We start from the raw sequence: 15322 nt of genomic DNA, 5'->3' as shown, positions 1-15322 counted from the left end.
GAAAATTGTTCAGTAAAGGAATTACAGAGTAAGGTATCAAAGTCTCTTAAAACAAATATCTTCTAACAATTTTTAGAAATATTTTTATCCCACAATACATGTGCAACACATACAATCATAGAATAATTACAAAATTTAAGCTACATAAGATAATAGAAATAAACAAGGTAAAGATCTTGATGTTTCTTTGTTGGTGATCATAAGGGACAGAAAAGCAAAAGTTAAAAACTATGTTATCAGAGAAAAGTTCACAAGACTAACCAGTTAAAAACTATAAAAATCAAAGGTATAATTACTATTGAGTTATCAGATTGCTCTTAGACATACTGTAAAAATACCATACAGTAATAAAGAGTAGCAGCACTATTCAATCTCAGCTTGAATTTCAAGGCATCTGTCAGTTATGATCTGTCCCGTGCTAAAATGTTTGAATAGGTCTACTCTTTGATGAGTAGTTTTTGCATTCCCTTTCCCTCTGCCTTCTTTCATGGAGTTTTGCAGTGTTATCATGGCATGACTTGTAGAATATCAAATAACCAAACCGGGACTTATGTAAGCTGTAGAAAATGAAAGGTTCGTCCTAAGATGAACAGCGTAGCACAGAACTGGTGAGTAATGGAGTGTCAGTACGTACCATCCCTTTGTCTCTGCCTAAGAAGATGCAGGCTTACAACTTGAGCCACAACAGCATTAACCTAGCAGTCATTCAGTTTCAGTTTATTTCTGAGAACACTATGCATAAATTTGTTAAATTAAAAATTGTTTTTGACTTGTTCCTTAACAGGGCAATCACCTATAGGCTTTTTATGTATCTTGGTATGTGAGTGGAATATGTTTCTGACATACTTATCGAGAAATCATTATACCACCCACACTCTTGGAAACAGGATTTGATGAAGCATAGTTTAGTCATGTGATATCGTGCCGATTTGCTCAAGTCTCTTGCTATGTTCCTTGTTACGTTCAGCCTGCGATCGTAGGTCAATGAACGTGACTCCCACGCGCGGATACAAGTGTGACGTACCCTGGCGACGAACGGTCACTTCCGGTGCTATGAGGGCGGTCTGTACCTCGACCAGTTCTGACAGAAGGCGGCGAGGGTCGTAGGTGCTGTCGTTTTCCTGAGGCGACCTGCTGGCCATTTGGGACGCACAGCTAGAAGAACAACCCATGTCTCAACTACAGTGACTGCTAGACCTTGGTCTGATGCTGTATAATTAACTGCGGCGCCTGGAAAATTTGTTGTCAACACTCCTGCTTTCCTCAGTACTGACAGGGTAACGGATGGCAAGTGAATTTCAAAACCCACGCAGAAAAGTCGGCGAAAAATATCAATGTATATACACCTCAAATAACTAGCATTGCCGCAGAACAGTTTGTCAGTTTAGTCGTTGCCAAACACCAACATCAGAGCTGTCACTTCTTGAACCTGGGAAGGCAGCTGTTTGGTCCGTATTCATCGTAGTTCTGATGGAGAACAGTTTAAACGTTTCCTTTTTTTAAACACCTTTTTATTGTTTCTCCTGACTGCTTAGCAAATATACTTTCTAATTTACTAGAATTTAAAGTAAAACATACTTCAAAGAAAGGTGATCAATGCTTCTTAATCGATACGATGGCATTGCAGCAATGAACCTTTAAGATAATTGGTGTTCCTGACGTCAGAGAGGAAAAAAAAAACAGTAGGTAGAACTGGAAAGTCTGGTAAATCGATACCACACTGACGAGTCCAGGCTGAGAGGTGGGGTTGGGATTTTTTTTTAACAGGTAAACCACCCTCACAAAAAAAGTTAGCAATGTCACTTAACGCAATCAAAACCAGGTGTTTTTAAAGCTATATGTTGTACATCACCTGTACCGCATGAGAATTGTTCATTGAATAGGAATTGAACTTATACCACCAGCATCTGGAAAACAGGACCAAATGTGTTTTTTTTTTAAAGTCCTCGCGTTAGCAAGACAAAAGAGTAACAGATTCTCCATGTAAAAGAACTGCAAATTAAAATCGGAACATTTTACTCCGCACAGTAATAATTATAAGACATTCGCAAGAACTGTGAAACATATAACAGCGTAAGAGACATCATGATGTTAAATCGCATCGGTAAAGCATTCATTTGCAGTATATGGTATAGATCGATGTCACGATTCTAGTCAAACCTCTAGATGAATAATAATAATAAACTGTGTGATTTCTATTGCTCTCAGACATTATCGATGGTACAAAGCCACGGCACGTCCATGATAACGTCTGTGATGGAGTCAGCCTCCAGCCTGCTGGAGCACGGATGTATATTATAGTCATATATATATATAGTATATCATGCTTGCGACAGGCGATCCTTCGTTATCAAAGAAGTCGACAGATCCCGGAATGTTACCATGGGGACAATTTTCTTAACGTTGACCGACTCAACAAAACAGAAGGAATGGATCATCGGGTGTTTTTTTTTTCCTTCCCTCACTTGTGTGTGTGTAACAGAGACAGTTAACAGGACGTCGGTGATCAACGATTCGTTGTTGCTTGGCCATAGTTTCATAACAGGTCTTTTATGACAAATCGTAAGCCTGACGTTCGCCAGTAATTCATTCTAATAATCTGTGACAAGACTTCGGAAAAATGACAGTTGAAAAGGCTAGCTGTTCCTTCTACATATGGCTTGCGGTGTATGTGTGGGAGCGCACTTGAGTGCGTAAAGGAGGAAGGGAAAGGCATATAATTGTGACCTTTTTCTTCTAATCAACTTAAATTCGCAGGAAATTTTTAATTTTCAATGCATGTCATTCATTAATTGCTGCTTTGCTTTCATAAAAATGTAATATTTGCTGCAACTAATTATTTATTTATCTTTTGGGCAACATAGGCCACTGTACAGATTCATGGAGAAATGTCAGTTTGTAGGTCGATCATTTTACAGAAAACTTAACACCATTGAGAAGGTTAAAGGTCCTGAAAGTAAAGCCAAGACCTTGCATTATTCTATAAACTTGCAGGAAGGCTATAGTACTGTAGCACAATTTGTGCATATTACTGTCACTTTTCTCCTTTTTATTTAAAGTCTGTTCCTCCTGGATAATATTTAATATTAAAATAGCCTTTGATAATAACTAGAAAGTATAATATATGAATTTTCACTGCTTTTTACCATACTACACGTGACACAGAGACAATTAAAGCACTGACATGCAAACAGGCAACTTGACCAAAATAAATGATTAGCAAAATGCTTGCCATCAAATTATAGGAACTGATTTATGGGATCAGTGAGTATGCAAGTAAGCAGGTTAAGTATAGCTTGGTAATGGGTGGATTGGCTTGGAGGACTTGGTTATATGCTCTGGAAGAGGGAGAAGGAAAAAGAGTCTACCATTGCTAAAGTTGCTAATGTTAGTATAGAATTTCATTTCATGTACCACTAATTCAAAAGTCATTCATTCATTCACCATCACTCCCAACAGTACATATACTCCTTCAGTTAACTGGAACTTGCTGATAGTTACCTGTAGCTTAGACTTTAAGACCTGGATAGTGCATGGATGTTGAAAACAAGTGGTTGAGAGGAAGGAAGGTATATATGCGCCTGTGTGTGTTTATGTATTATGTAATTTGATGTCTAAATACAACTATCTTTATTTTTTTTAATTATTTTTTTTTTAGTATGATCAATACATCAATAGACATAAACACTCATTCATGAAAGGAGCCCCAAAAGCAGCCAGCGTAGTTATAATTATTTATACTTATGATGAGTTTCAGAAAACAAACAGAAAGAACTATATCACAGTATGGTGTATTTGTCAATCTGATTGTTCTTTTTATATCTGTTAAAGGGCATAGACCGCCCCTCCCTTTTTTTTTTGGCTAAATTATCAAAAGTCATTTAAAATTTATAGGAAACTTCACACAAAAGGTAAATGATACTTAAAGTTTCTATAAAAATAAATATTGGGACATGAATAGAAAACACACGGGAGGAGGAAAATATTGCAAAAATGTAAAATGCTCTCTACTGCAAAATTACTCTTAATCTATATTGAAATATCATGCACCAAAACACTGAAAGTTCAGAAGAATACTATGATCAAATCTGCCTCTGTTAGGGTTGGTTTCATTGATAAATTGATTCTGTTGATTGGCCAAAGTAAATGTCCAACAGCAGTGAGAATCTGGCAAACAATTTCTTCAGTTGTATGGAAATAGTCTCGTGGGGAGTGGCCAGACAAGATCTGAAAATATCATTTTGACCAGATTAAAATTATGTCTTTTTACTCTGAATACAACTTAGTGCTCTCTCTTTTATTCTTGCTCTCATTTACACACACACAATACATACTTGCATCATACATGCATATATTCATAGATATATATATATACGTAATTTATGTCCACTTGCTGCCATGTACCATGGTCCATGAAAAATGGAAAACTGGTAAAGTTCCACTTTTCTAGGTTTTTAACTGAATGACATGCATAGCTTTTTGATCAATGCCAACTTTTACTGCAATCCCACAAGTATGCTAATTTTCAGCTAGACACCATTTCCTATCACACAAATGAAGCCTCTTTTTGTACTTAGTTTCTTTTTGTTAACCTTTTCTGAAGAAAAAATTAAAGTGTCAGTTTGATACTGATAAAGAGAAAAAAGCATCCATGCATACCACTGTCAAGAATGATGTCAAATGGACTTGTGTGCATTTCAACATATTCACTTGGTGTCATCATACATGGATCATTCTCCTCCAGCAAAAAGTGTACCACAGCTATATAAAATAACATTGTAGCATTATGAAAAGTTGACAAGGTGCCCCAAAGTATACTTAAAGCATTTTTGTAAGTGAAGACAAAACACAACAATTAAGTTGGTCACAACTTAGGTTTTTTTTCATGAAAAAAGATATACTTCATAGAAGCTCCATTAGGAAAGTGCTCACTTTCCCACCTTCTCATTATGTTTAACTTTAAAGTTTAAAATAACCAATTGCACATACTATATGTCAACAAAGAACAACAAAGCACTTCCATTATAATGCTAAAGCAAATGCTTTGTGAAATTCAGCTATTTGTACAAACCTTGCTGTGGAAGAAGTTCTGGAACTTTATCATGCAAAGAATCCATTGCATTCTTTAAGTTAAGCTGGCAAGAAGACAGAAAATGGTGGTAATATTAAAAGCCAGTTGCTGGCCTTTTTCAATCTCTAGCAATCCCCATGAATATCACTGCTGGCAAAAGTGTTTCTGTAGCACTTGTAAGACTTAACATTTGTTGATTTATCACTTTACCAGGATCCTGATAATATATATATATTGTCATAATTCACTGTGTGGCTGTGCATGCTTCCCCTTAATGCTCACAATCACCATAAAGTGACAAAATCATTCGCACCAGATTTCCATTACTTTTTTTAATTGTAAACTTGTGTACACATTATAAAAATAAAGTAATGAGCAAAACCAATCATTAATTAAGAAGCTTAATTTGCAAATCAACTATAGGCATTGTGGGACTTTTCTTTACGACAGTGTTATTTTTCACAAATGCAAAACAAAGAATTTGAGTTTGATACTACTTAATTTTATATTAGGTATCCTGTTATCCCTTATCAATTAGAATTTATGTAGGTATAATAAATATAAATAATTTAATCAGAATATAGTGAGGGGTGCAAGTTTATAATGCTTTTTTTGCCTATAAAAAATAATTCAAAATCAACCTAAAGAGTTACCAAAACAAAAACAAAAAGACCCACTGTAAAATAAACAAAATTCAAGAATACTCTCTTTAAAAAAAAAAAGACAGAAGGAAAAATGTATTCTGAGTAAATGACTGTTAATTATCAACAATTATACAACAGAAATATGACACTAAAATGCATATACCTTTGGTTGTTTGGCCAAAAAGTTTCCTAATCTCAGTAGCTGGGTAAGAAGTTCTATAACAAGATTTTCTGTACTTTCTCCTGGCTCATAGGCTTCTATCCCTGGTTCCACAATGTCCAACGTGCGGAAATTCCAGGACTGATATTGTCTCTAAAAAAAAAAAAAAAAACCTAGAAAGGTTTGCAGCCAACCACAAATACACACATCTGTACACTTCCAAATATTTGCATATCTGCATTTGTGTACATTGTTATTACTATTCACACACACTATTTCTCTCTCACACACACACACACAAATACAAACACAGACCACTGGATCTCCTTTTTAAAAATATTAAAAACCTTGTTAAGAATAAATCTCAGATATGACACAATAAAGACTAAGAAAAGCCCATCAACTCATAGGCGTTCGTCAAGTATGTACCTCTTAGTATTGTTGAGCCTGACAACCTTTTCGTTGAGCGATTTGCAAAAATGATGCAGGCCTTTTTTAAATATTGAGTATCTTTTACCAAAAAATGAAAACTCATCAGATGCTAAATTATGTTGAAGTGTTGTATGGGATAGAAGCTCATTATAATTCCTGACTGTCACCATCCACCTTTTATTATGTATAACTTGGGGTTAGTCATGTTTATCTTAATGTTGCACATGTCTTTGTCAGTGATTGTGACATTAAACCAGAAGAGTCCAGCAGGCATAATGAAAGATTATATTCATAGTGTTTTATTTTTTTAAATAGCCTCTAGTTACCACAGTTATGTCATGAGAGATGATCAGGATCTTAGACTTCATAAAGTGGCCTTTTGGTCGCTTTTCTTCTTCAGCCATTTCCTTTGCTAGCTCAAGAATCATGTCTGCTGATGACTGTGAGAACAAAAAAGCAGCATGATATGCCAGATGAGTTTGAAACAAGTGAAATATGGTGATTAATGGTTAATGCATTTATTTATTTCACTTCTCATGGTTGGGGAGCTTGCATCTCAACAACTCCTAAAGCTATGATGGAAAGGGCCAACTGCCATGCATCTTCCTCTTCAGCATGTGCACTCTTGAATGCTCTACCACTTGGACATAAGTGCTCATATATTCTTGCTCTCTCTCTTGCAAAAAGTTTCTCAGACAGTTCAAATACATACGGAATGGAGACAAAGACTGACAAGACCAAAGTTAGGGCCAACAGCAAGAACAAAGCAGAGATCTACATGAACAAGGTACAGTTTGAGGAAGTGAATAGCTTTAAGTACTTGGGAGTCACTCATTCCAAAGTCACAGCTCCATCTTGGTAGCAACAATGACAGCTACAATGGCCAGAATGGAGAAGTTTATACTGTGCAGCAACATCAGTAAGTTTGCTTAAAAGTACTGATTGTACAAGTTCTTCATAATTCCTAACCCTGCAGTACAGATTTGTAACATGAACTCTGCTTTCCAATACAGAAAAGAAAAGCCAGAAATATGAGAAAGTGCCTGAGAAGGCTGCTCCAGATCACATACAAGTACATAAAACCATGCATGACTGTACACAGTCTCCACCCTTGAAGGATATCAGAAACCCCTTCTTGCACCAGTCAAGCAGCACAGTCTGGTCTGATCTGGCCAAGTGGTTCTGTCTAAAACTATTCTTCAAACTATCTTGGAAAGGGATCAATGCTGAGGTGAACAGAAGAAGAACTGCCTTGTTGTTCCCGTATAGTACTGGCTCACCATCGCCTAACAGGTATCAGTGGTGAGTCAACTGTTACTAGTCAAGGGATGAGTGAATTAATGCACATATTTGTGCTCCCTCTTTCACAGGATGTATTCTAAATGATGCCCTTGTCACATACATTGTCGATTCTTATTTTTAGTTAAGATAGTTAAGTTATAGGTAAAGAATTATAAAGAATTAATACATCTTAAAATAAAGATGCTGTAAAGCAATGAAGTACACAAACAAAACATACCCTATGACCTTACCATAGACAAAAGAAGAATTCCTGTAAAAATTCAATCAGAATCTAAGAAAGGGCAGTTACTTGTATTGTACTCAAGTGTGCATGCGAATGCAAGCACACACACCCACAGGGAGACAATCTGCATGCACGTGAAGGTGTGTTTTATAAAAGCATGTAATTCATGCTTATCGATATGTACAGCAATGATGCAAATGCTTACTGACCTCCATAACATGAACAACATACTTCATGTAGATGAGCATAAGTCCTGTTATTGGCTCTGTCTGAAAATCATTTTTCAGCCGCTTGATGAAAAGTTCATAATAATCTGAAAAAAATACATTAATGCAATTTAAAACTTTCCAGAAATGATAAAAATAAACTGTGGTAAGGTCCCAAACTATTCACCATTATCAAAATTATCTTATCAGCATAATCAGTATCAATAAAAACCTCCAGTCATAATAGTTAAACAGTGTGTCAAATTTTGAGCAGTACAAGACTGTATATTTTCCTACTAATGTCACCACCAAGCTGGGAACAATAATGAAAAAAATTAATAAAGATTTATACAGACATACCTCCAGCTTCCCCTGATAGGAAAGCCTATAATATTTAGGGTAAGAAACCCACAAAAAATACTTTTGTCCACCCAAACAGCTCATACAGTCAAATGTACACAGCAAATGGAAATAAAAGTTTTATACTTAAAACACTTATGTCATCCAATCAGCCCATCTATTCCTTCAACCCTGACAATTTGGAAAGAAAAAAAAACCAGAAAAAGTGCATGCATGTGTGGAGAGGGTGTGACTGTTTGAATTTGTATACAGATCAGAGAAGATGGATTTTTCAAGATTTTTTGAAATAGTATACATTATCTTAATGTCAGATAAAGAAAATTAATGTGCTCCAGACTACAGGGTCAAGATGAGAGAAAGTGTACTGTCACTGAATTTTCTTTATTTGAAAATAAGGTAAAGACCGTAGAAATCTAGAAGAACATAGAACAAAATAATACCAAAATTTTAACTGACTTCCAACATCTGTTCTGTTAATGACACTCTCTCCAAGTCGGGAAATGAAGAACACACGGTGTATTAGATTTTTCTGCAACAAGACAGCAAATTAAAAAACCAAAATCAAATCATAGCTTAGTGAAATGACCACTCAGAAACTGAAACTTTAGAGGAATAAAAAGTAAAGATTTCATCTAGCTGAAAGCTCAGCTTCAATCAAATTTATATAACATGGGAAAGATTGGAAGCAAAAATATCAAAAGCTTCGAAGTAAACAGCAACGCACCTGAGTTTCACTGACTGAATCAACCCAATGTGCTTCATAAAGGCTTTTCTTGGGCCAGTCAAACACCTTTTCATGGCCTTTAGTGCTCTGGATCTTTTGTCTGTTTTTGTATTTAACCCCTGCACCAGCTTCTGCATTCCCTTCTCCTAAAGTTTGTTTTGTGCTTTCTGCCTCTACAGTTTGAAGTGATGTCATTCCAGCAGACTTAAATTCTCACAGTACTAAAAGCAATGACTCATTAAGGTAGCAATAAAACCACAGGTTTTATGAACTGCTGATAAGCCTTACCCTATTTGACAGAATGGGTACACACAGTAAATGTAGTGTAAATAGTAAACTAATTGTCTCTTCAGAATGATCGTAAAGAGTTTAGCGACCATAAGATCTTTTCTCTCAATTCTGCAGTTACACATTACTGAAATATTCATTATACTTTGCATAAAATTTGAGATTGTCCAAGCTGTCTCACACACTTTTTGACCATATATGTGTTTTCCCCCTCTTTCCTACCCTACCTCGTCCTCTGTTGTGTGTTGGAGCAGGGATGGGGGTAGGGATATGCATGCATATACATGTTTCATGTGTTTGAACCCTCAGTTCAGCACTTGATAAGATTTGTTTCAGAGCAGATGTGATAAGCCTTACCGTGTGGTCAATGTGTTTCTTTTCGCTGATTTCCAACCTGGCTAAGTGTCAATAATTCTCATCAGACTTAAGAGATAAATGTAATCTGCTTTACCAAATGTACATGTTCAGCTTACAGTGTAGGCTAGATCTCAAAATACCTGTCACATAAAGCGGTAAGTGTGTACGGGCACTTCTCATATACATACTATTTTGATGTACTTCTTGTTACATGCTCAGCTGTTTAACATTTAAAGAAAAAGCAAGCATTCAGTTATAAAACACTGGGCTTCTTTCCAGTTTTATATAAGCTGATCTATCTTACTACACCTAGTTTAAACCCTCTGCATTTTATAAATGCTTTACAGACACACACCCAAAAAGGATTTATCATGAAGGGTGCATGTATATGATTATACTAGGAATTACTATTTGTATGATCGAGAAATGGAGGTGTAAATAAGAAGCTTTCGTCCACAGACGAATGCATTTGACTGATACGCATTGTGATGGGGTTTATTCTGACGACACTGATAAATTGTTTAAAGTTATTATATTTTAAAACTGTGGAATAATCAGAAAAAAGGATCGAGATAATGTGTATTAGTTTAAACGAATTTATCGTGATTTTGTGTGTGCATTGTTATGGATATACTTGGATCTATATAAAGTTTCTTCATTTTTCTTTTACCTTACTTAAAGATCTGTTTCTTTCTTCAATAACTTCAAGAAGGGACGTGCGTTCAGATTCAAACAATGGATCATCGAGTGCTCCTTCTTCGTTCGCCATTTTGAGGCTATCACCTAAGCAACGTAAACTAAAGTATGTAAAATATCGGTAACAAAAATCTTCAAATGTAATGAATAAATGAATTAATTATAGAAATGTATGGTTATTTTTCTACATCTTGCATTTATTATTAATTTTTATGATCAGCCAAAAGGATGAAAATTCCGCAAGTAAGGAAGAAACGTATCGAGATTGGTTGGAGCACGAACCAGTATTACATGTCCGTGGTTGGAACACCGAAACAAGCTAGTGGCTGGAGCAATAACTAAATGAATGTAAGCTTTTAAGTTTTGTAAAACATTGTTTCTTATTAGACACCGAATTTGTCGAAAACTGAGAAAGGCTTTTCAATTGACAAACTACAATAATATGTATTTGTTAAATATGTTGCTACAATGATGATAGATGAAAATGGTCCTAAAACTTTATCAACATGCCTTCGCTAATGATCTTTATGTGACCGCTTGCTATTAATATTATTAATAAATGAATTTATTGCAGCTATGAAAGCTGCAGCGATTCATTAATAAATTATATACGATGAACGGAGTTTTGACTGCTTCCTAGGAGCAGGAGAAAATATCCATGAACAACTCAAAATGAAGTTTGAGTTATAAATTGCTGTCCAAATCAATTATCAATTATTAGTCAGGGTCAGAAACAAGTTCACATTTACAATAGTTAAAAAATAGAAATTGACATAACTAAAGGCGTCATATTTTTTTTCAGATTGTACAGATGACATGAACAAATATGGCCTTTTCTGCAACAAACAGAGAGCATGCACATTTAATAGAATTTGTAAAACCTGAAGATAACCCAAATGGTCACAGAGAAAGATCACTGAGGCAGAATCCAGCGCTTGTGAAACAGATTTCACTTGGTGGGGATGAGGCGAGGTCCTTCTATGAAGAACTCCTATCATTACCTGCCTCAGTGTCTTTAAAAACAGCAAAAGCATGTGAAACTGAACAGCAGGGGAACCAATGGCAGCAAGAATGTGAGGATAAAAGACTTAAAAAATCTAAAAATGAACGATCAAAATATGTCAAAAATGATTGTGACAATAATAAAGCTATGAAATTATGTGCTACTGGAATTATAGAAGTAGGCAAGACTTCATCTAAAGATGCCAAAGCCAAATTGCAGACAAGTATGTCACCGAGACCTTGGATGAAAGTGACTGCAAATTGTCAGAAACATCACAGTCTACAACTTCTTACTCAGAAAGAGGCAAAGTTTCTTTGGTGTTCTCAGAATGGTGAGGTGGAGCCGATTCAGAATCTGATTAGCCTCGGGATTAATATAAATGTCTCAGACATGTTTGGGTGGACAGCAGCAATGTGTGCTGCATTTGAAGGCCACTCAGAAGTGCTGAAATGTCTTGTTGACTCAGGAGCTGATTTATCTCAGACCAACAATGCTGGGCAAACAGCAGTGCAGTTGGCACAAAGCCGGGGTCATAGTTCTGTAGTACATTTCATCGAGAAGATTCAAAGGGAAAGAAGAGATGGCACACTCCAGCCCCATATCAACACACCAGTCTTGCCAAATGTAAAATTTTACTGTGATGTGTGCCAGATACAATGTGATAATAAAAAGACTCATTTGACATCCACTGTACATCTTTTTAATGTAGGTCTCAAACCAAGAGACCATGCATTTTTGATTCCTCCATCAAATGTAGGCTATCGTATGTTGTTGAAGAGTGGTTGGGAGGATAACAGAGGATTAGGACCTTATGGACAGGGTCAGAAATATCCTGTGAAAACATGCCTAAAGAGGGATAGAAAAGGTCTTGGAAACAAAAATGGCGAAAGTAAGATAACTCATTTTCAACCGTATGATACATCAGCTGTCCATAGTGTTCACAGTATTCAGAAAAGCAGTCAGAGGAAACCAAATGTGAGAACACTTTCTAGAAAAGAACAGAGAAGGAAAGAGAGAAAGGAGAGATTGTGGGAGATGGAAATGAGGAGGGCTCTTACTTGAAAGATAAAGACGGGCATTGAATAATTCATGTGCTGTGTGTAGTATGTGTGTGTTCATGAAGGTACATAATGCCTAATCTAAAATGTGTTTCTACACCTGTCTATAAATGCATTGTATAGTTATAATATTACTATATTGTAAATTGGCTGACAGACTTATCCTCTGTGAGTAAAGTGTTTGTTGAATATTGTTGGGGGAGGGGGGGTTTGTGTAGATTATTAAAGTATAATGCTTTAGATATTTAAATGGTAGTGTAGTTATTAATTTACTGATGTAGACTTTTGATAAATGTCAGCGACCGCCATGTCATTCAACATTGATGGTGGTGCCCATCTTGGTTACTCTTGGAGACCATCTTTCAATATGAAACTGGCAGTCAACTATAAAGCAGCAACAGTCCTGTATAGTCTGATGTCCACGGCCTCTGGTGTTCCTGGAGGAACCTATTAAATATTATGAAAAGCTTTAATTCTGATGACATCTGTTCACTCAAATACTGACAGTATATATTAATTCCAGCATTATAATTTTGTTTTAAATGGTTTAAGTGAACACCATACTACATTATGATTGAGCTTGTCAGAATTAATAGCTACTGGAGACTGCATATGTAGTAGAGGCTTGCTTAGACTCTAGCTGTGGGGACAAATGAATGTGAAAGACATAAAGTTTCATTGTCTGAATTCCTGTGAATGATGAAAATAAGAATGGAAACTTTAGAAGAGAAAGGTTTGTTAAAGAAAGTAGCTGTGAAAGAGAGAAGAGCAACTATCACAACCTCAACCAGCAGTTGGTAGAGGACTAAAACAGAGGCAAAAGGTTTGGTTTGGCGGTTGCTGTAGTAGAAAAAGCAAGCGATCACCACAATAAAGGTACAACAACTTACAACTGTGTATTAGTGTTATTTTTCACCAGGTGTGCTGTATTAGGTGATCTGGCAACACATATTGAAGCACTACTCTGTTCTCTTGTTCTATAGAAAAAGGTGTTCATATTGCAAACCAAAAATACAATGCTTATAATTTACAATCTTCACAATTAGTTGGAACAACAAATTCGATTTTGATAATCTGATTTGTTGGAGTGTTTGGGACTGAGGGTGCAATTATTGGTGTATTGCATGGAACTTGAGCATCGCCTATTTTTTTCATAATTCTTGGTGATTTCTTTTGAAAAACTGTTCTTCTGCATATCAATGTTCAAAGCTACAAGCTTTCACAGAGTATTCAAAATGCTGAGTGACAGCCTAAGTATGGTTGGATGTGTATTATTTTCTTCTCAACTAGCCCGTGCTTATCAGTTTGTGCACCCTGGACATGAACAGATGCAAAGGGTATTAATAAGTACAAGAGTTTTTTGTAGAGGCCATTAGTTTCACTCACTTTTAAGGATTTGGAAAATTATTTTAGCCCTTTCATACACTGTGTTGTAAAAATGAGCTTATATACTGACACTCCAATCTAGGATTTTATAAAATTTTAAAGTACATCAAACACAAACTCTAAATATATAAAGTATTATATTTGCCTGAAAATGTGGCTTTGTCACATTTTATAAATTGACTCTTGAGTATGTGGTGTGTGAATCCAAATGGAACACTTTAATGTAGCAAATGACAATCACAAAGTGTGAAGAAATTTATTGGGTAAAGCTGTGATAGCCTTCACCAGTTGGCAACTTACTTTGTAGAGGTGTGGTGGCTTGTGTGCCTTGTCGATCCATAGAGCTAAGTTGGCAGGAGCCTTGTGCTCCTGGCAGATCTAACCAAGCTGAACAGGTCTGTCAATGGAGAGGCCACACTAAAATTTGCACCCTGGCCCTCTAGGTTGGGGGTTTTGCTTTGGACTAACGACCCACTCATATAAAAAAAAAAATGGGTTATGCAAAACCAGATGGGAAAGAAGAGGCCAGACCAGACTAACATCAGGAGAAACCATTATTTACTTGAGCCACAAAGACCTGGACCACGATCATAACCAAGGAGTAGCACTACTGATGTCAACAAAGGCACTGATGGCCTGGGAACCAGTCTTGGCACGGCTCATGTCAACAAGATTCAATGCTAAAGGAAGGAAGATCACTATCATCCAATACCATGCAGTAGATGAAGAGGAAAAAGAAGACTTCTACAGTTCCCTGCAGTCTCTGCTTGACCGCACATCAAAAAGAGACCTGAAGATCATTAAGGGAGACCTAAATGCCAAAGTGGGAGATGATAACACAAACAAGGAACTTATCATGGGAAGACATGGCGTTGGCACCTGCAATCAAAACGGGAGCTCTTCGCAGACTTCTGCGCTTTAAATGACCACATCATATGTCACTGTTCCCACACAAAAATATACACAAGACCGCTTGGCCTGACGGAAAATCAGATTGACCATACAACAGTTGCTCGAAAGTGGAGGAGATGATCATCTGTTCTCTCTCTAACCCATAAAGTGAGTCGACAAATCGATGTAGCTGGAATGGTGTCCGAGCCATCTTTTCTGTTGTTTGGCTTTAATTATTGTTTTGACTTAAGTAAAGCTGACCTGAAGGAGTATGTCTGTTGAATCAGTTTCCCTTCCTTCTTTACCAGCATGTCAACTGTTTCATTGCCAGGGTATTTCAATGAGAAGGCATCCACTGTAAGACCGTTTTGTGAATTGTTACAGGTTTGTGGAATCATAGTTTATTGTGGAGACTGTTGATCATAAAAAGAACGAAACTATTTTGATAAATAACTTAATAAATGATCTCTAAAAGTAAAGGTGAAATTGGCAGCAACATTCTGTGGTCGATCGTCTGACAA

The 15322-nt window shown here is 36.3% G+C and overlaps 2 protein-coding genes across 5 annotated transcripts; one reads left to right on the top strand and one right to left on the bottom strand.

Annotated features, from left to right (window-relative positions):
* Positions 1-3719: 3719 nt before the first annotated feature.
* Positions 3720-15211, bottom strand: LOC112569499 (testis-expressed protein 47-like). 4 transcript variants are annotated; one of them, XM_025247332.1, is made up of 9 exons: positions 15063-15211; positions 10438-10550; positions 8855-8927; positions 8042-8145; positions 6634-6747; positions 5879-6028; positions 5072-5135; positions 4660-4761; positions 3720-4227 (listed from the first exon to the last, which is right to left on the bottom strand). In XM_025247332.1, the coding sequence occupies exons 2-9, from the start codon at positions 10534-10536 to the stop codon at positions 4184-4186; spliced, it is 750 nt and encodes a 249-aa protein (XP_025103117.1). In that variant the 5' UTR covers positions 10537-10550; positions 15063-15211; the 3' UTR covers positions 3720-4183. The 4 variants fall into 4 exon arrangements, with proteins under 4 accessions (XP_025103117.1, XP_025103109.1, XP_025103101.1 ...); XM_025247324.1 differs by lacking the exon at positions 15063-15211 and adding an exon at positions 14963-14981; XM_025247316.1 differs by lacking the exon at positions 15063-15211 and adding an exon at positions 14211-14265.
* LOC112569472 (G patch domain and ankyrin repeat-containing protein 1 homolog) lies at positions 10688-13413 on the top strand. The gene is made up of 2 exons (XM_025247274.1): positions 10688-10811; positions 11266-13413. Exon 2 carries the CDS (start codon positions 11290-11292, stop codon positions 12526-12528), a length of 1239 nt encoding a protein of 412 aa, XP_025103059.1. The 5' UTR covers positions 10688-10811; positions 11266-11289; the 3' UTR covers positions 12529-13413.
* Positions 15212-15322: the final 111 nt, after the last annotated feature.

This window comes from Pomacea canaliculata, linkage group LG1 (assembly GCF_003073045.1).
Source record: "Pomacea canaliculata isolate SZHN2017 linkage group LG1, ASM307304v1, whole genome shotgun sequence".
NCBI lineage: Eukaryota > Metazoa > Mollusca > Gastropoda > Architaenioglossa > Ampullariidae > Pomacea > Pomacea canaliculata.
Note: the sequence above shows the minus strand (reverse complement) of the source record. Positions and strands in the feature narration are given on the sequence as shown.